Source organism: Canis aureus, chromosome 3 (assembly GCF_053574225.1).
Source record: "Canis aureus isolate CA01 chromosome 3, VMU_Caureus_v.1.0, whole genome shotgun sequence".
Classification (NCBI taxonomy): Eukaryota; Metazoa; Chordata; class Mammalia; order Carnivora; family Canidae; genus Canis; species Canis aureus.
Window position 1 is genome coordinate 8,587,636 of NC_135613.1, and position 19,526 is coordinate 8,607,161.

At 37.4% G+C, this 19,526-nt stretch overlaps 1 protein-coding gene across 2 annotated transcripts in view; it reads left to right on the forward strand.

Moving 5' to 3' along the window:
• The window catches only part of SNTB2 (syntrophin beta 2), a 108,001-nt gene that overhangs the window by 65,441 nt on the left and 23,034 nt on the right, over positions 1–19,526 (forward strand). For both annotated transcript variants that reach the window (XM_077888388.1, XM_077888382.1), the window contains exons 3-4: positions 3,563–3,773; positions 13,581–13,723. In XM_077888388.1, the coding sequence (XP_077744514.1) occupies positions 3,563–3,773; positions 13,581–13,723 (354 nt within the window). The remainder of the gene's footprint in view (positions 1–3,562; positions 3,774–13,580; positions 13,724–19,526) is intronic.

Sequence of the window (19,526 nt, forward strand, 5' to 3'; positions counted from 1 at the left end):
GTGGGATTTTATTTTATTTTATTAAAGATTTTATTTATGTATTCATGGGAGACACAGAAAGAGAGAGAAGCAGAGACACAGGCAGAGGGAGAAGCAGGCTCTATGCAGGGAGCCCAACATGGGACTCGATCATGGGCCTCCAGGATCACACCCTGGGCTGAAGGCGGTGCCAAAGCACTAAGCCACTGGGGCTGCCCTATAGTGGGATTTTAGGAAGGAGTTGACTAAATGTGTGTGCTCAGTTGCTATGTTTTATAGGGAGCTCTAGAAATACTGGAAATGCTTTTTCTTCCTAAGATTAGTATAAGTAAGGCGCCTGGGTGGCTCAGTCAGTAGAGCATCTGCCTTTGCCTCAGGTCATGATCCCTGCGTCCTGTGATTGAGCCTCTAGTTGGGCTCTTCTCTCTTTCTTTCCCCCTCTCAAATAAATAAATAAAATCTTTAAAAAAATAGTATAAGCAATAAAGAAAATATACAACAACTTGCTTTGAGTTTGCAGTCACACATTATCTAATAATCCAGCATTGAATTTTATAGATAACTTGTCATTGAGTAACTTTATTTTTTTTTAAGATTTTATTTATTTATTCATGAGAGACACAGAAAGAGAGGCAAAGAACCAGGCAGAGGGAGGAGAAGCAGGCTCCATGCAAGGAGCCTGATGTGGGACTCAATCCTGGAAATCCAGGATCACTCCCTGAGTCAAAGGCAGATGCCCAATCACTGAGCCACCCAGGCATCCCCATTAAGTAACTTTAAAATAAGTTTGACTACTTTAATAATAATTTGAGCAGTTTTTCTGGATATTACAATTATTAACTCATCAAAAGAATTAGAAATGATTCTGCCTTTTAGTGCAATATTTTATTGTGTTATTGAGTGTAATATACTGCTTTAAATCTTCCCATAACAAATGTATAGCTATTTTTCTTCTAGAAAATATAACCAGTTTTGTAGCCAATAAATACCTTAAGAATCATGACAACAAAAATTAATATAGTGAAAAATAACATCAGAAAGAATAGATGTGATAAAATAACATTGAGGGAAAAAAATAAAGGTTAATATGAATAAGCTATTTGTTTCTCTTCCTGTTTCTACTTTTGGTGGGCTTTTAGGATGGAGGAATTCCTTCTGCCTAGAAGTCTATCCTACTGGTGAACTCTCTGGTTTTATCCTTCTTTGGGTCCAATTAAATCTCCCCAGGCCATATCTTTATCTACTGTAATCCATCTTGCATCCCACCACAAGGTTATTTCTAATTAATTTATATTACAGTTTTTAATTGTGGTAAAATACCCATAACATAAAATTTACCATCTCAACCATTTTTAAGTGTATAATTAAGTGGTAGTAAGTATATTTGTACAACAATCTCCAAAAATTTTTAGTCTTGCAAAACTAAAATTCCATACCCATTTCAGAACAACTCCCTATTCTCCCCTCCTCCCAACCCCTGGCAACTACCATTCTAATTTTTATTTCTACGAGTTTGACTACTCTAGATACTTCATATATGTGAACTCATACAATATTTCTCTTTTAGTGACTGGCTTATTTCACTGAACATAATGTCCTCAAGGTCACCCATGTTGTAGCATGTACCAGAATTTTCTTCCTTTTTAAGGCTGCATAATATTCCCTTCTTTGTATAATACCACATTTTAAAATCCATTCCATTGGTGGATATTTAGGTGGTTTTTACCCTTTTTTTTTTTTTTTTTTAAGAGAGAGAGGGGCGGGGTGGGGGTAGAGAATCTTAAGCAGATTTTGCACCCAGCACAGAAAAACAAAACAAAAGCAAATAGCTTATGACTTGCTATCTAAAGATTTTTTTTCTTAATAATATGAGCTTTCTAGTATGGGCTCAAGTTTTGACTGTTCCCAGATCTTATTTTATGTTGTAACTCTTTTCTAGAATTTTTTGGCCTTTTGGCCATTGCCTTAGAACTTTGAAGGCATATAAAACATAGATAGACTAGTGGCTAGCCTTTCAGATAGCTAGGTGACTAACTCCAGTGAGAGGAAGGGGACTAGGTAGGTGAGTCGGTAAGTATGAGGTAGATGTGTTTATAACCTGTTTCAGAGTGTGACACTAGCTGGGTAAGTGTGCCTTGGAGGTGTAGAGGCCTCCATTGCAGTCCTGCTTTTTGCCCCTACCATCTTGCCTCTTTTAGACAAGAAATTCATAGTAGTTATCACAGTCCTTTATAGGAGCATGTATTGAAATCTGTAATTGTATTAATTGTTAAATTTTTGCCGTCTTCATTAGACGGATCATTGGATCTATAGATCAATAGATCCAATGAAGGCAGAGATTATTTTTTTCTATCTTTTTTTCACCACTGTATCTCCATTGTTAGTGTCTCAAAAAATAGCTGGCATATAGTGGGTTCTCAATAAATACTTATTTAAGAAAGGATAGTCTAATGACAGTTGAGATGACAATGTGTATTTGCCATATTAAGTATGGCAAATTGAAATACATTCCCTTTGTGGAATCACAAAGGGTTTAGAAATGTGGCAAAAAAGAGGGGCACAAGCTTCAAGGCAGGCATGCTAGTATCCAAGTAAGCTACTTATCTTCTAAAGTAGTATAGGATCGCATGACAGTAATTCAAGGCAGCAAAAACTGTCTTCAGAAAGATGAAAGAATAAAAAGATCTGTACCCGGTCAGTGGCAGTTTTTCAGTTTTTAGCCTACCATGAAAAACACTCCTAAGAGCTTTATCTTTTGTCCATTTTGAAAGATAGATATGTTCACTGTTAGAACACAGAAGTGTATACATCTATTTCATTTATTTATTTGACTTTTTAAACTCATCTTGGCAAAAATTTTGACCAAAACAGAAAACAGTACCCAATAAATTGCTTTCTAAGAAATGTGTTCGATGTACTTGTAGAGAAATTTATCAAATTCCTAAAGGTGACTTTTGAAGTTTGGATTGTTCTCAGTGGGGCATTAACAAATAACAGGCCTAGAGTTAAAGATCTCTTAACTCTTTTTCTCCTATGACTCAGTGGGTGATTTAACCATGTAATTTTACCCAGGCCCTAAAAGCAAGTTTCAGATTTTCATAAAAAGTCCTATTCTTCAGTTATTTTCTCTTTTCTCTATTCCGCATAGTGGAAATTTCAGTTCACTATTTGGCAGTTGGATTTATTTACCTGGCAATATCTTATACCAGAATTTTCTAAGTATTTAAAAAAATATATCAGTTCCTTCTTTACAGTGTGCATATGACATTCAACAAGCATGCTTTCCATTTCTTTGACATGGAAATTAAAGCAAAGCAAGGTGTTTTACCATAGCCCATACAATAGGTTCCTTCATTTTAGGTCATTACATTAACACACTGAAACAGCAGACCCAGCAGTTAGTCTTTCTGATGATTATCTTTCCATATGTGGTTTTCTGTGAAATTGGGCCCGAAGGAATTAAGAGAAAGTATCTCTATTCTGGAATGTAAAATTAAAATAGATTTCCAGTTACATATGTTACACTCTGGCAGGTTTGATAACTTCTGATCTAGCTTTTTTTTTTTTTTCTTTTTCCACACAGATTGATAGAACTACATTCTCCTGATAGCAGAAACACGTTGATCCTGCGCTGCAAGGATACAGCCACAGCACACTCCTGGTTCGTAGCTATCCACACCAACATAATGGCTCTCCTCCCACAGGTGTTGGCTGAACTCAATGCCATGCTTGGTGCAACCAGTACAGCAGGAGGCAGCAAGGAGGTCAAGCACATTGCCTGGCTGGCAGAACAGGTAGGTTGAGAGGCAGGGCAGGGTCTCACTGGGTCACCATTCAGGGCCAAGGTGGTTCCCGCATTTCATATACCTGTAATCTTTATCATGCAGTCAGGTCCTGGATATCTAGTTTGCAGATCTTTTGTTTGTTGATCTTGTGTTTCTCCTCCCTACCATTTAGTTATTTGTTGCTGATTATTACCTCCATCAGAAGAACTGACTGTCATGATAATCATCATCACAAGATAACTAAAAAGAGATTCTTATTACCATCTCTTTCCTTAATGACAGAGGATAATTTTCATGATTTTAGAATAGGATCAGCAAACTTTTTCTGCCATGGGCCAGATAGTGTCACAACTACTTGACTCTGCAGTTGGAACAAGAAAACAGTGGTAGACAGTATGAAAATGGAGAGGTGTGGCTGTGTTTCAATAAAACTTTATTTATAAAAACAGGTACAAGGCTGCATTTGGCCCATAGGTCATAGTTTCACAACCCCTGTTCTAGTCTATTGCCAGAGATTCAGGGACAGAAAGCTTATTCCCTTGTTCTGGGAAAAGTATAAAATATGCAAAATATTTTACAAGCCATTAGCCAAATGTATGGTTGTCTTCCACAATTGAAAAATGAAAAAAGGACATTGGGTAAAAGGAAAGGAAGAACTTAATCCAAATTAGTTTGAATCCCATTTTGACTAAAGGGAGACTTTGAGTATACATGATGTTATGGTACATCCTTTTTCTTTTGGGTCCTTGACGGTCAGCTCGGGCACCAGGAGTTGAAAAAAGAAGACTGGACTAAGGGTTCTAAAATGAGTGTTTTAAGTAGTAGTTCTGGTTTCCACTGCTTTTAGAGCTTTTTAAAAGTTCCTTCATCTCTTTGAATCCTGGTTCCCTAATGTGTGTCCAAAGGGGCTGGGATTATGTCAGTATCAGCACAGGAATATATTGTTCTCTTGTTTTTATTTTGTTTTAACTAGTTTGTGAGGTCTGCTCTCCACCCTCCCCTCCCCCATGTCCCACCTCAACACAGTTCTGATTTGATAAATCTGTGGTGGGGCCTAGCAATCTTGTTTGGTAACTCACCAGGAAATTGTGTAGACCAACACTGAACTCTACTAATCTGTTTTTTCTTTTGAGCTCTGAAATTTTATAAATGTTTCAAATAATAATTATGCTAAGTTAGAACACAGAATTAGCATTGTGATAATTTCTAAGAAGCATAATTAGGATAATTAAGCAGGGATCCCTGGGTGGCGCAGCAGTTTGGCACCTGCCTTTGGCCCAGGGCACGATCTTGGAGACCCGGGATCGAATCCCACATCGGACTCCCGGTGCATGGAGCCTGCTTCTCCCTCTGCCTGTGTCTCTGCCTCTCTCTCTCTCTCTGTGTGTGACTATCATAAATAAATAAAAATTTATTAAAAAAAAAAAGGATAATTAAGCAGAGAAGAAACTAATGAGAATCATGGTATAAGTACTTATGATTTTGAAAGTTTTAGTATGTTAGTTAAATTTATCATTGTTTCTAAATGTTTTAAGTTTTTTATTTTAATTCCAGTATAGTTAACATACAGTATATATTAGTTTCAGATATACAATTAGTTTCAGGTAATTCGGCAATTCTACACATTCCACAGTGCTCATCATGGTAAGTCTACTCTTTAAACCCCATCACCTGTATCACCATCCCCCCATCCACCTCCTTTCAGATAACTATCAGTTTGTTCTCTATAGTTAAGAGTCTGTTTCTTGGAAAATTAATAATGATTCTTCTTAAATTATTCCAAAAAATAGAAAAGGAAGGAAAACTTCCAAATTTATCCTGTAAGACCAACATTACCCTGATACCAAAACCAGATAAAGATATCACTAAAAAAGAGAATGTTAGGCCCAACATACTTAATAAGCATAGATGAAAAATTCTCAGCAAAATACTACCAAACCAAATTCAACAATACATTTTAAAAAATCATCACAATATAGTGGGATTTATTCCTGGGTTACAAGGGTGGTTTGATATTCACAAATCAATCAATGTCACACATCACATCAATAAGAGAAAGGGTAAGAACCATAAAATCACATCAATAGATGCAGAAGAAAGCATTTGACAAAGTATGACACTGATTCATGATAAAATCCCTTGACAAAGTAGGTTTAGAGGGAACATATCTCAAAATAATCAAGACCGTATATGAATAACCCACAGCGAACATCATACTCAATGAATGTCCACTCTCATCACTTTTATTTAACATAGTACTAGAAGTCCTAGCCACAGCAATCAGACAACAAAAAGAAATAAAAGAGATCTGAATTGGTAGGGAAGAAGTAAAACTCACTATTTGCAGATGACAGGATACTCTATATAGAAAACCTAAAAGAGGGCAGCCTGAGTGGCTCAGTGGTTTAGCGCCGCCTACAGTCCAGGGCATGATCCTGGAGTCCCAGGATAGAGTCCCACTTCGGGCTCCCCGCATAGAGCCTGCTTCTCCCTCTGCCCATGTCTCTGCCTCTCTTTCTCTCTCTGTCTCTCATGAATAAATAAATTAAAAATCTTAAAAAAACAAAAAACAAAACCTAAAAGACTCTATCAAAAAACTGCTAGAATGGATAAATGAATTCAGTAAAATCTGCAGGATACAAAATCAGTGTGCAGAAATCTGTTGCATTTCTATACCCTAAAAATGAAGCAGCAGAAAGAGAAATTAAGAAAAAAATCTCATTTACACTTGCACCCAAAATAATAAGATATCTAGGAACAAACCTAACCAAAAAGGTGAAAGACCTATACTCAGAAAATGATAAAACACTGATGAAAGAGATTGAAGATGACACAAAGAAATAGAAAGGCATACCATGCTCCTGGATTGGGAGAACAAATATTGTTAAAATATCTACACTACCGAAAACAATCTACATGTTTAAGCACTCCCTATCAAAATACCAACAGCATTTTTCACTAGAACAAAGAATATTAAATTTGTATAGAACTGCAAAAGACCCCAGATAGCCAAAACAATCTTGAAAAAGAAAGATGAAGCTGGAGGCTTCACAATTTTAGACTTCAAGTTATATTACAAAGCTGTAGTAATCAAAACAGTATGGTACTGACACAAAAATAGACATAGATTATTGAAACAGAATAGAAAATCCAGAAGTAAACCCACAATACATAATCAGTCTTCAGCAAAGGAGAAAAGAATATCTAGTGGGAAAAAGAATGTGTCTACAACAAACAGTGCTGAGAAAACTAGACAGCTACATGCAATAGAGTGAAACTGAACCACTTTTTTACATAATACACAAAAATAAATTAAAAATTGATTAAATACCTAAATGTGATACCTGAAACCATAAAAGTCCTAGAAGAGAGCACAGGAAGTAACTTCTCTGACATCGACTATAGCAACATCTTTCTAGATATGTCTTTCCCAAGGCAAGGGAAATAAAAGAAAACATAAACTATTAGGACTTCATCAGAATAAAAAACTTCTGCACAGTGAAGGAAGCAGTCAACAAAACTAAAAGGCAGCCTACTGAATGGGAGAAGATACTGCAAATGACATTCGATAAAGGGTTGGCCAAAATACATAAAGAACTTCAAAAAAAATAATCCAATTTAAAAATGGACAGAAGACACGAACAGACATTTCTTCAGAGAATACATCCAAAATCCAACAGACACATGAAGAAATGCTCAGCATAACTTTTCATCAGGGAAATACAAATCAAAACTACAATGAAATATCTCATACTGTCAGAATGGCTAAAGTAAAAAAACACAAGAAACAACAATTGTTGGTGAGGATGTGTAGATACAGGAACACTTGTGCACTGTTGGTGGGAATGCAAACTGGTGCAGCCACTATGGAAAATAGTATGTAGATTCTTCATATAGTTAAAAATAGAACTACCTTATGATCCAGCAATTGCACTACTGGGTATTTACCCAAGAATACAAGAACACTAATCCAAAAGGTTACATGTACCCCGATGTTTATAGCAACATTATTTACAATAGCCAAGATAAGGAAATAGCCCAAGTGTCCAATGACTGATGAATAAAGAAGATGCGGTATATATACACAATGGAATATTATTCAGCCATAATATTCAGCCATAAAAAATGAAATCTTGACATTTGCAATGACATACACGGGGCTAAACAGTAAATAAGTCAGTCAGAAAAATACCATATGATTTCACTTATATGTAGAATTTAAGAAACAAAACAAAGGGAAAATATGAAAAACAGATCAAGAAACAGACATAGAGAGCAAACTGAAGATTACCAGAGGGAGATGGGTGGAGGGATTGGTTGAATACATGATGGAGATTTAAGGAGGACACTTATCGTAATGAGTACCAGGTGATGTATTGAAATGTTGAATCATATTGTACACCTGAAATTAATATAACACTATGTTAACTTACTGGAACTAAAATAAAATCTTAAAAAATAAGATGTACTTTTAAAAAAAAATAAAAATAAAAAAAAATAAGATGTACTTTTTATCCTCAAAAAAAAGTTTTTCTCCTGGTACAACAGTGCCTCTTTTTTTCCTTGTATGTATATATAAATCTCTTCCTCCTCCTCCTCTTCTTCTTCGTCATCATCATCTTCTTCTTCTCCTCTTTCTTCTCTTTCTTCTTCTTCACCTTGTTTGCCTTTTCCTTCTTCTCCTCCTTCTTTTCCTCCTCCTCCTTCTTCTAAATAATGCTGCTATACGCATGGAGATGCATACATATATCCCTTCAAATTAGTATTTTTGTATTCTTCTGGTAAATACCCAGTAGTTTGATTACTGGATTTTAGGGCAGCTCTATTTTTAATTTTTTGAGGAGCCTCCATATTATTTTCCACAGTGAATGCAACAGTTTGCATCCTCACCAACAGTGTAAGAGGGTTCTTTTCTTTCTATATCCTTGCAAACACTGTTGTTTCTTACTTATATTTTCTGATTGTAGTTATTCTGACAAGTGTGAGGTGATATCTCACTATAGTTTCAGTTTGCATTTTTCTGATGATGAGTGATATTGAGCATCTTTTTTTGTGTCTATTGGCGATCTGGATGTCTTTGGAGAAATATGTGTTCATGTCTTCTGAAGCAGCAGTTACTATATTTAGATATCGATAATTTAGAGAGTAGGGATATTTCTATACCTGAAGGATAAGATAAATCCCCAGAAGAGCTGAGTTCAAGGGGGTGTTTTAGTTATCTATTGCTACATGACAAATGACTCCCAAACTTAGTGGCCTTAAAATAACAAATATTTACCTCACATAGTTTCTGAAGAAAGAAATATGGCAGCAGTACTGGATGGTTCGGGCTTGGGATCCCTCATGAAGTTGCAGCAGTCAGGCTATCAGCCAGGGGGCAGTCATGGGAGGGCTTGACTGAGGTTGGGAGGGCCACTTCCAGCATGATCCATTCACATGGCTGTTGGCAGGAGGCCTTAGTTTCTTGCCATGGACGCCTTTGGTACAGGGCTGCCTGAGGGTCCTTAAGACATGGCTACTGGTTTTCCCCAGAGTGAGTGATCTGAGAGAAAGAGCAAAATAGAAGCCATAGTCCCTTTCATAGTCTGTTCTGCTGTATTCTTTTCATTAGCCCCGAGTTAAGTTTACTCTACACCTAAGGGCTCTACCTCTTAAAAGAAGAGTAGTAAAGACTTTGTGGACATATTTTGAAAGAACCACAAAAGGGGATATGTATTTGTAATTTTGATAAATATTGCCAAATTACCTTCCATTGGGGATCCCTGGGTGGCGCAGCAGTTTAGCGCCTGCCTTCGGCCCAGGGCACCATCCTGGAGACCCGGGATCAAATCCCACGTCGGGCTCCCGGTGCATGGAGCCTGCTTCTCCCTCTGCTTATGTCTCTGCCTCTCTCTCTCTCTCTGTGACTATCATAAATAAATAAAAATTAAAAAAAAAATTACCTTCCATCAAGGTTGAACTTATTTACTTATTTATAAGATTTTATTTATTTTATTTATTCATGAGAGACACACACATAGAGATAAAAATTTTTATTAATTTGTTCATGAGAGACATAGAGAAACAGAGACATAGGCAGAAGGAGAAGCAGGCTCCCCATGGGGAGCCTGATGCAGGAGTTGATCCCAGGACACTGGGATCACAACCTAAGCCAAAAGTAGACATTCAACCACTGAACCACCCAGGCACCAGAGAGTTGTTAGACTTTTATTTTTTTTTAAATTTTATTTATTTATTCACAATAGACAGAGAGAGAGGCAGAGACACAGGCAGAGGGAGAAGCAGGCTCCATGCAGGGAGCCTGACGCAGGACTCGATCCTGGGACTTCAGGATCGCGCCCTGGGCCAAAGACAGGTGCTAAACCGCTGACCCACCCAGGGATCCCGAGTTGTTAGACATTTAAAGAGAAATTAATTTGGTTTGTGTTCCATAAAGACAAGTAGAAAGGAGGAAAACAAGGCCACCAATTCATCACAATGTCTTTTATGGACCATATTTATGTGGTGTTTCTTCCAATCAATTTTGAGCTCTTGGAAGATGGAAACACATTTTTTCCCAAATCTTTACTGCCCCCAGAGATGTTAGCCTAATGCTATATATATAGTAGATGCTCAGTAATTTTTTTTGTGTATGTCTGTATATATTCATACAAAAAACAAACAAATCACTAATTATAAAATACTGTTCAAGAATACAAGTTCAGGGATGCCTGGGTGGTTCAGCGGTTAAGTGTCTGCCTTCCAACTCAGGGCGTGATGCTGGAGTCCTGAGGATCGAGTCCCACATCGGGCTTCCTGCATGGAGCCTGCTTCTCCCTCTGCCTATGTCTCTGCTTCTCTCTCTGTGTGTCTCTCATGAATGAATTAATAAAATCTTTTAAAAAATAATAATTCTCAAAATGTGTAAATACTCAAGTTAGGACCATAAACATTAAATCAGCATTAGTGGAGTGGTTTATTTAGTTTTTGCTCTCTATTTTCTATCATAATAACACAATTAAGGACAGAAGTATATCACTTGTCAAAAAGATTGATTTATAGGTTTAGGATTTAGGGAATGAATAGTAACTGTTAGTTTTTCATCTTTAGTGTTATTCAACTCTATTAAAAATAAAATTTGGAGAAGGCTGTTGTTTAGCTAGGTGTGTGCATGTGTGGGTGTTGAAACACAAGCAAACCAGAACCCTAACATTAGTATCCCTTTTTTCTCTGGCCAAATACTTACTAGTGGAGCCCCAAGGCTGCTTGTACTGATACCACAACCAAAAACACATGCTATATATAGCAGGCAGCATTTTGACTACACTGAAAGCAAACAGTGTCCTTATAACTTGAGGCAAATAGACAAACAGAATGATTTAAAATGACGTTTCACTTTACTGCAATGGTACATAGAAGAGAGAAAAGAAGTTCTCTAAAAACTAGGGATTCAAAAGGGCCAAAGAATAAACACTTTTTAAAAATTGTTAGTTGAACAAAAAGTTCTCTATCTTGAAATTAGATATTATTTCTATTGGTATTACCAGTTTTCCTATATTGCCTAAAATATCTTCTTTATCTTTCTAAATGTCTCTAAAATACATTTAATTTAGGTTTTCTAGGATATCTGGGTGGCTCAGCGGTTAAACGTCTGCCTTTGGCTCAGGGTGTGATCCTGGAGTCCTGGGATCGAATCCCACATAGGGCTTCCTGCATGGAGCCTGCTTTTCCCTCTGCCTATGTTTCTGCCTGTCTCTCTCTCTCTCTGTGTGTCTCTCATGAATAAATAAATAAAATCTCTTTTAAAAAAATTAGGTTTTCCAAATGTATATGCTCTGATCTAGCCTTCAAAATCTCTCTTATAACTTAGGGGAAAATTAATTTTTAAAAAAATATTTTATTTATTTATTCATGACAGACACAGAGAGAGACAGGCAGAGACACAGGCAGAGGAAGAAGCAGGCTCCATGCAGGGAGCCCGATGTGGGACGTGATCCTGGGACTCCAGGATCATGCCCTGAGCTGAAGGCAGACACTTAACCTCTGAACCTCTCAGGCATCCTGGGAAATAATTTTAAAAGTCAGATTGCTAGGGCACCTGGGTGGCTCAGTCAGTTAAGCGTCCTTGCTCTTGATTTTGGCTGAGGTATGATCTCAGGGTTGTGAGATTGAGCCCTGCATTGGGCTCTGTGCTGGGCATGGAGCCTGCTTAGGATTCTCTCTCCTACTCCTTCTATCCCTCTCCTCCCGCTACCCCCTCTCTCCCTATCTTTAAGGAAAAGAAACTGAGATTGCCATTTTAAACTCTTGGGAAGATAGATTTTGCATTATAGTGGTCCCCCTTATGCACTGGGGATACGTTTCAAGACCCCCAGTGGATACCTGAAACCACAGATAGTACTGAATGTTATATACACACTATATTTTTTCCTATTCATACATACATATAATAAAATTTAATTTATAAATTGGGCAAAGTAAGAGATTAGCAATAGCTAATAATAAAATAGAACAATTATAACAATAACTGTAATAAAAGTTATATGAATGTGGTCTCTTTCTCAAATATCTTATTGTACTATATTAGTTATTTCTGTGATGATGTGAGATGAAGTGAGGTTAATGGCGTAGGCACTGTGTCGGAGTGTTAGGCTATGATTGACTTTCTCACCACACATCAGAAGGAAGATCATCTGCTTCAGGACAGTAGTTGACTGTGGGTTACTCAAACCATGAAAAGCAACCATGAATAAGGGAAGACTACCTTATCTTCCCTATTGAAATATCATTTATAACAATTTCAGAGACAAAGACTTAGAAATCCCTTTGGGTTGTCTGTGACACAAAAATGTAAGAATCTAAAAAAATATCTGGAAATTTTCCCTCCAGATATTATAGAGTTACCCAGAGACTAAATATAGAATCTTAGAAAACTTGGATTCACTGATAAGAAAAGCTGAATTATTTCTGCCATGTCTTGCTGCATTCTCAGAGTTAGGTCATCAGCACATACAAGAATATAAGTCACTTCACTGGCTAGAATTCATCCCCATTTCGTGGAATCAGTTCGTGGCTCTAACTACGAGGGGAAAGTTCTGGCAGTAGGTATTATAACACAGAACCAAACCACTCAGGTCACTTTTCAGATTATAGATACATTCTTAGGGTGCTCTGACATTTCCAAATGACCTTCAGAAGTCATTAAGGAAGAGAAAGTAAGAAGTAGCTTTAAAGAGAATTCTGTGAGTAAGTGATTCATCATTTTGATTTCTCCTTGAAGCCATCAGTGATAGCTGAAGCATCTATGTTTTTTTTGTTTTTGTTTTAGGATCCATGTTAAAGTAACACTATTGTTAAGCATTCCCTGTTTGTTATTTCAATGGGGGGAAATGTTTTGATATACTGGGGCAGCATACGCTTCTGCTTTCTGGCTTTGGATCCTTGACAATATGGATAAAGAGTGGTTGTTTTCCTAACTTTTAAATCCTCACAGAGGTAAGTGAACTTTATGCAGGTAAATGCAATGGTACATTTGAAACAGAAACAGAAACATCCTAAAGTGTAATGGGGAACTCTATAAAAACAGAGTCCTATCATTAGATTTTGTCTCTCACTCACTCTGGGAAAGCTTTTCCAGCTTACACACTCCACCTCACACCTCCCATTGGAGAATCCTAGCCAGTGGAATGGAACCTGATGGGATGTTTCCTGTTCTTCAAGCCTGTTAGGATCAAGGAACAAAATGGAGACCCACTGTGTTAGACCATCACTGAAAGGACTTTTACACTGCGTATCATTATAATTAGTTCTGCTTTCTGGATTTTACCATTGTAACAGGCAAAACTAGATGGTGGAAGACAACAATGGAGACCTGTCCTCATGGCTGTGACTGAGAAGGATTTGCTGCTTTATGACTGTATGCCGTGGACAAGGGATGCCTGGGCATCACCATGTCATAGCTACCCTCTTGTTGCCACGAGGTAAGTCTAAAGACAAAAAAAATAAAATAGCTATCCTACTCTAAATCTACCAAAAAATTTGAAAGTGAATTCTATTATCTTAGGTACCTAAAATAGCATTTAAGTAGCTGATATAGTTGGTTGAAGACAAAAACGTTTCTTTTACAACCTTATTGATTATTTTGCAGCTCCTAGCTCAGTAAGTGTTTTCTGCCACTAGCATTTTTTAAGTTGTTGAAACAACTTCCTAACTGTTCCCTTCAAGTCTTGCTTAGTCATAAAGATAAATAGTAGGATTTTTTTTTTCCTTTACTTTATTGACTGTGACTAGAAAACCACTGAAATTGGGGTAGCCTTTTGACTGAGTGATGAAATCACTTAAACCAGAATGCGGTACTGTGGATAAACCACACAAGTCAGCCAAAATATTCTTCAATTCTCTTTCTAGTATAAGAACACATAATTTTGACGCCAGCAAATAAACATTGATTTGACCTGAAGCAACAGGATGTTTCTATCATGCCAGATGCAGAGAGTTGGAAGGGAAAAGAATAGAGATATGTAGATTTTTGGGCCAAGATGTCTTAAGGGGTAACTAGAAACTAGTGAAACCAGAGAACACATTCACATTCAACTTTATTTGGTCTTAAAAGAGAATCTGGTTTTGAAATAATTCAAAAGCTATATATTAAAAAGGAGCTCCATAGAAAAATATTTGGTAGCAAAAAAAAGCTACATAATAAAACCATCTGGTATGTCCTCCAAGGAACAGTGTGGGGGGGGGGTGGGAGTGGTGATGGGGGTTCCTGCTTTGAGTAGACAGAGTCATTTGAGGAAGAGTATTCTTTATTTATTTTTTTTAAGAGTATTCTTTAAATTACGGCAAGACGTTCATGTTATATAGGATTTCCTTCAACTTTCCAAGTTCTCCTACATATGTCATTTTTTTCTTATAAAAATATAATTCTGGGATCCCTGGGTGGCGCAGCGGTTTGGCACCTGCCTTTGGCCCAGGGCGCGATCCTGGAGACCCGGGATCGAATCCCACGTCGGGCTCCCGGTGCATGGAGCCTGCTTCTCCCTCTGCCTGTGTCTCTGCCTCTCTATCTGTGTGACTATCATAAAAAAAAAAAAATATATATATATATATATATATATATATATATATATATATATATATATATAATTCTCACATAGCTTTTAGGAATTTCTCTGTAAATTAGAGCTGGAGCACCTAGATCACAGAATAGAGATAAAGATTTGTTGAGCCTCAGAATTAGGGAGATGCACCCTCATTAATTCTTTGTGGACGTAAGAGTTCTGCATAAAGACTGAATTTAGCCATCAGTTCTCTGGTTTTGTTTTGTTTTGTTTCCCTCCTGGATTTTTTTTTAATCCCCACTAAATTATAACCTCTTTGAGGTCAGGACCTTGATTTAGTCATCTCAGCCCTCCCATAGTGCTTTGCATATATATGGTGGGCCTTCAGTAAATCTTAGTTGAGTTCAATGTATTACTTAAATTATAGTTTCTCAGTCATAGTTACATTTGGAGCATGACAGGAATCCTATGAAAACATGTGGACAGGGGATCCCTGGGTGGCTCAGCAGTTTGGCACCTGCCTTTGGCCCAGGGCGCGATCCTGGAGTCCCGGGATCAAGTCCCACGTGGGGCTCCCGGCATGGAGCCTGCTTCTCCCTCCTCCTGTGTCTCTGCCTCTTTCTCTCTCTCTCTGTGTCTATCATAAATAAAAATAAATAAATAAATCTTAAAAAAAAAAAAAGAAAACGTGGACATATCTCAGTAGTTATAATTACAACTATTAAATTTATATTTCCCAAAGATTTAGAGTTTATGAATATGACTGTGGATACCTCTTAAGTTTAAATTTTATGGAAGAAGCTTATTCTCCAGTTATGATCATAGAATGCAAGGAGGGTAGCTTTATCCTTAGACATTTTCTTAATTGTGTGTCATTGGAAAAATGAAGTAGAAATCTGTGACATCCTATAGATGAGCCTTTGATACTAGAAAGTACAAGCCTATAAAACAAATAATTTCTGGCCATTGACTAGACTGGGCCTCGATCACCAAAGCACTTTGGTATTAAAGAAGGAAATGGGGTGGTTCTGTGTATACTATCAGTGTGGCATTGATTTGCAAATAGGGAAAAGATATAAATAAGATTTAAGAGCTAAAAGTATAAAACTCTTAGAAGAAGATACAGAAGTATATCTTCATGACCTTAGCTTGGGCAGAGTCTTCTTGGATAGGACACCAAAAGCACAAGCAACAAGAGAAAAAAATAAATCAGTTGGGCTTCATTAAAATTAAAAACTTTTATGCTTCAAATGTCACCATCAAGAGAGTAAAAAGACAAAAAAGATGGGGATCCCTGGGTGGCGCAGCGGTTTAGCGCCTGCCTTTGGCCCAGGGTGCGATCCTGGAGACCCGGGATCGAATCCCACGTCGGGCTCCTGGTGCATGGCGCCTGCTTCTCCCTCTGCCTGTGTCTCTGCCTGTCTCTCTCTCTCTCTCTGTGACTCTCATAAATAAATAAAAATTAAAAAAAAAAAGAAAAAAGAAAAAGAAAGTGAAAAGACAACCCACAGAATGAGAGAAAATATTTGCAAATCATTTATCTAATTTGGGACTCGTATCTACAAAATATACAAAAAACCCTTACAACTCAATAATAAAAAGGTTAACTACCCATTTAAAAAATGAGGAAAGAGGTACGCCTGGGTGGCTCAATGGTTGGGCATCTGCCTTCGGGTCAGGGTGTGATCCCAGAGTCCTGGGATCGGGTCCCACGAGGCTGCTTCTCCCTCTGCCTATGTCTCTGCCTCTCTCTCTCTCTGTGTCTCTCATGAATAAATAAATAAAATCTTTAAAAATAAATAAATAATAAAAATGAGGAAAGGATCTAAAAAAACATTTGTCTAAGGAAAATATACAAAAGACCAATAAACACATGAAAAAATACTCAACATAATTAGCCATGAAGGAAATGGAAATTGAAACTACAATGAGATACCACTTCCCACCCACAACAATGGCTATAATTAAAAAGACAGATAATAACAATTGTAGACTAGGATGTGGAGAAAATGGAACCCTCATATACTGCTGATGGGAATGTAAAATGGTGTGTTTGATGTGAAAAAACAATGTGGCACTTCCTCAAGTCTACACAAAGAGTCACCATATGACCTAGCAATTCCTCTCCTAGGTTGTATACCCAAAAGAAATGAAAACTTTGGTTCACACAAAAACTTTTACATGAGGGGTGCCTGGGTGGCTCAGTGATTGAGCATCTGACTCTTGATCTCAGCTCAGGCCTGGATCTCAGGGCCCTAAGTCCAAGCCCCAGGTTGGGCTCCACACTGGGCATGGAGCTTACTTAAAAAAAAACACAAAACTTATACACAAATATTCCCAATAACATTATTCATAATACCCAAACAATGGAAACAACACAAGTGTCCATCAATTGATAAAAGTGGTATGTCCATAAAATGAAATATTATTCAGCAATAAAAAAGAATGTTTTCTGGTATACTCTGCAATGTGGATGAACCTTGAAAACATATTAAGTGAAAATAGCCAAACACAAAACACCACATATTATATGATTTAGTTTATATGAAATGTCCAGAATAGGCAAATCTATAGAAACAGAAAGTAAGTTGGTCATTGCCAGGGTTGTAGGTGAGGTGGATGGGGAAAAATAGACAGTAATGGCTAATGGAAATTGGATTTCTTTTTAGGGTAATGAAAGTTTTCTAAAATTGAATGTGGTGATTGTTGCACAATTCTGAGTGTACTAACATCATTAATTATATCTTAGTAAAGCTGATATAATTAAAACAACCCGTTCCACCAAAAAACCCTGAAGATTTAATAGAAGATAATAAGACCAATCCTTAATAAATTGCATTTGAGTCCCGATTTTGCCTCTGATCGTAGGTAATTGACAGCATGTTACTTAACCTTTCTGTGCTGTGCAATTTTAATTTCTTTAGTGAATCTTAATGAGATAGGGTGTGAGTATTAGATGAGTTAATACTTGTAAAATGCTACAATGGTACTTGACACATTTTAAGTGCTCGAGTAAGTATTAGCTGCTTTAATTGTAATTATTATTTATTAAGTGAAAATCTGTCAAAGAGGAATTCTATGTAAAAAGTATAATTGGGGATCCCTGGGTGGCTCAGTGGTTTGGCACCTGCCTTTGACCCAGGGAGTGATTCTGGAGTCCCAGGATCGAGTCCACATTGGGCTCCCTGCATGGAGCCTGCTTCTCCCTCTGCCTGTGTCTCTGCCTCTCTCTCTCTCTCTCTCTCTCTGTGTCTATCATGAATGGATAAATAAAATCTTAAAAAAAAGTATAATTGGTTTGATTTGGCCATTGTTAAAAGAGTTGCTTAGCTCTACCGAATAGTTTCTATAAATAGTGAAAGTTTCCTGTTAAATGTGAGGAATTCAAATGTATTATTTGGATCAACCTAGACATGCAAATTGAACTTGGCCATAAATTAAATGGGTGGAGCCTGTAGCTCCCTGAACATGTTGTTTCTTAATAAGTTTAATTAATGTAACAGCAGAGATTCTTTATTCCTTGTTCTGGAAGCACCAGTGGATTAGAGCAAAGATGACAGGCAGATGAGAGGTTTATTTTTTCCATGTGGCCTTGTCAGCCAGGTGGAATTGGTTGACGTCACTACAAGATTGAACCAAATGGGGCTTAATCATCCTCTGCCTCCCAGAGTGGGTAGAGTTTGGCCACCAAGAGAAACCAACGGATGAAACCAGACTGGGAGGTATTCCACAGAGAGAAGAAGCAAGGCCAGAAAGTGGTATGTTTATGGCTCTTTAGTGTGGGTGAAAGAGGGTTTGAGATTTATGAGTAATGAGAAAGGGCTGAATATTCACTTTCATTAATCCAACTTCTGATACTTTGGAACATGTTCTTATGAGTGGATGAGCCAAAGAAAAAACGATAGTATAAACACATAGGGAAGGAAGAGAAATCAAGGACCTTCGTTACCCACAGAAGTTGGTAGTCCTTGATAAAATAAGAGTTGATTGTAGTTCAAAAAGCAAAGAATGTTGTTAGGGCAATATAAATTAACATCATTTACTGGCTTGCACATTTACAGATTCTTAGAAACCAAGATATGTGTGTGTGTGTGTGTGTGTGTGTACATACTCTTAATAGTGGGTATTTTCATGCTGGTGAGGAATAAGTAAAATGTGAGAGTGATAAATGGAGAAGATTTTTTTATTTAATTTTTAAATTTTTTATTTTACATACTTCTTGAGATGAAGGCCAGATACATGACACAGGTAGAAAAACACATCGGTTGTAAAGGTGCTATGGATTTTGTAGGATGTACATTTTGTAGTCTTTTCCTATAAACGCTCTTTGACTGAAAGAGAAAAAGATCCAAGGAAAGTGTGGCTACTTTACAATCTGGAAAATTGAGTGGTGGTGTGCTTTTGGGATTTAGGGGGCAGAAGCTGCTAAAACGCCTTTGCATGAGCTCATCTGGCCTCCCCACCAAAGGGGGCCTTTTGGCAGTGTGCTCTCACCGACTGCTGCTCAGCAAGAGTCCAGCAGCTGGTTTGAATTAGACTTCCTCTGCCAAATATTTCATAATCAAAACCTGTAGGAAAAACTCTCCTAGACTATATTTTTTAATGGCTGACGTGGGATTAGCAATCAAACTGAATATGGTAGAAGCCACCCTGTCACTTTGCCCATGCTCCGTCTTACTCGGGTCACATGTGGGATAATTTTGAGACTTAACTCTTGCTGAGA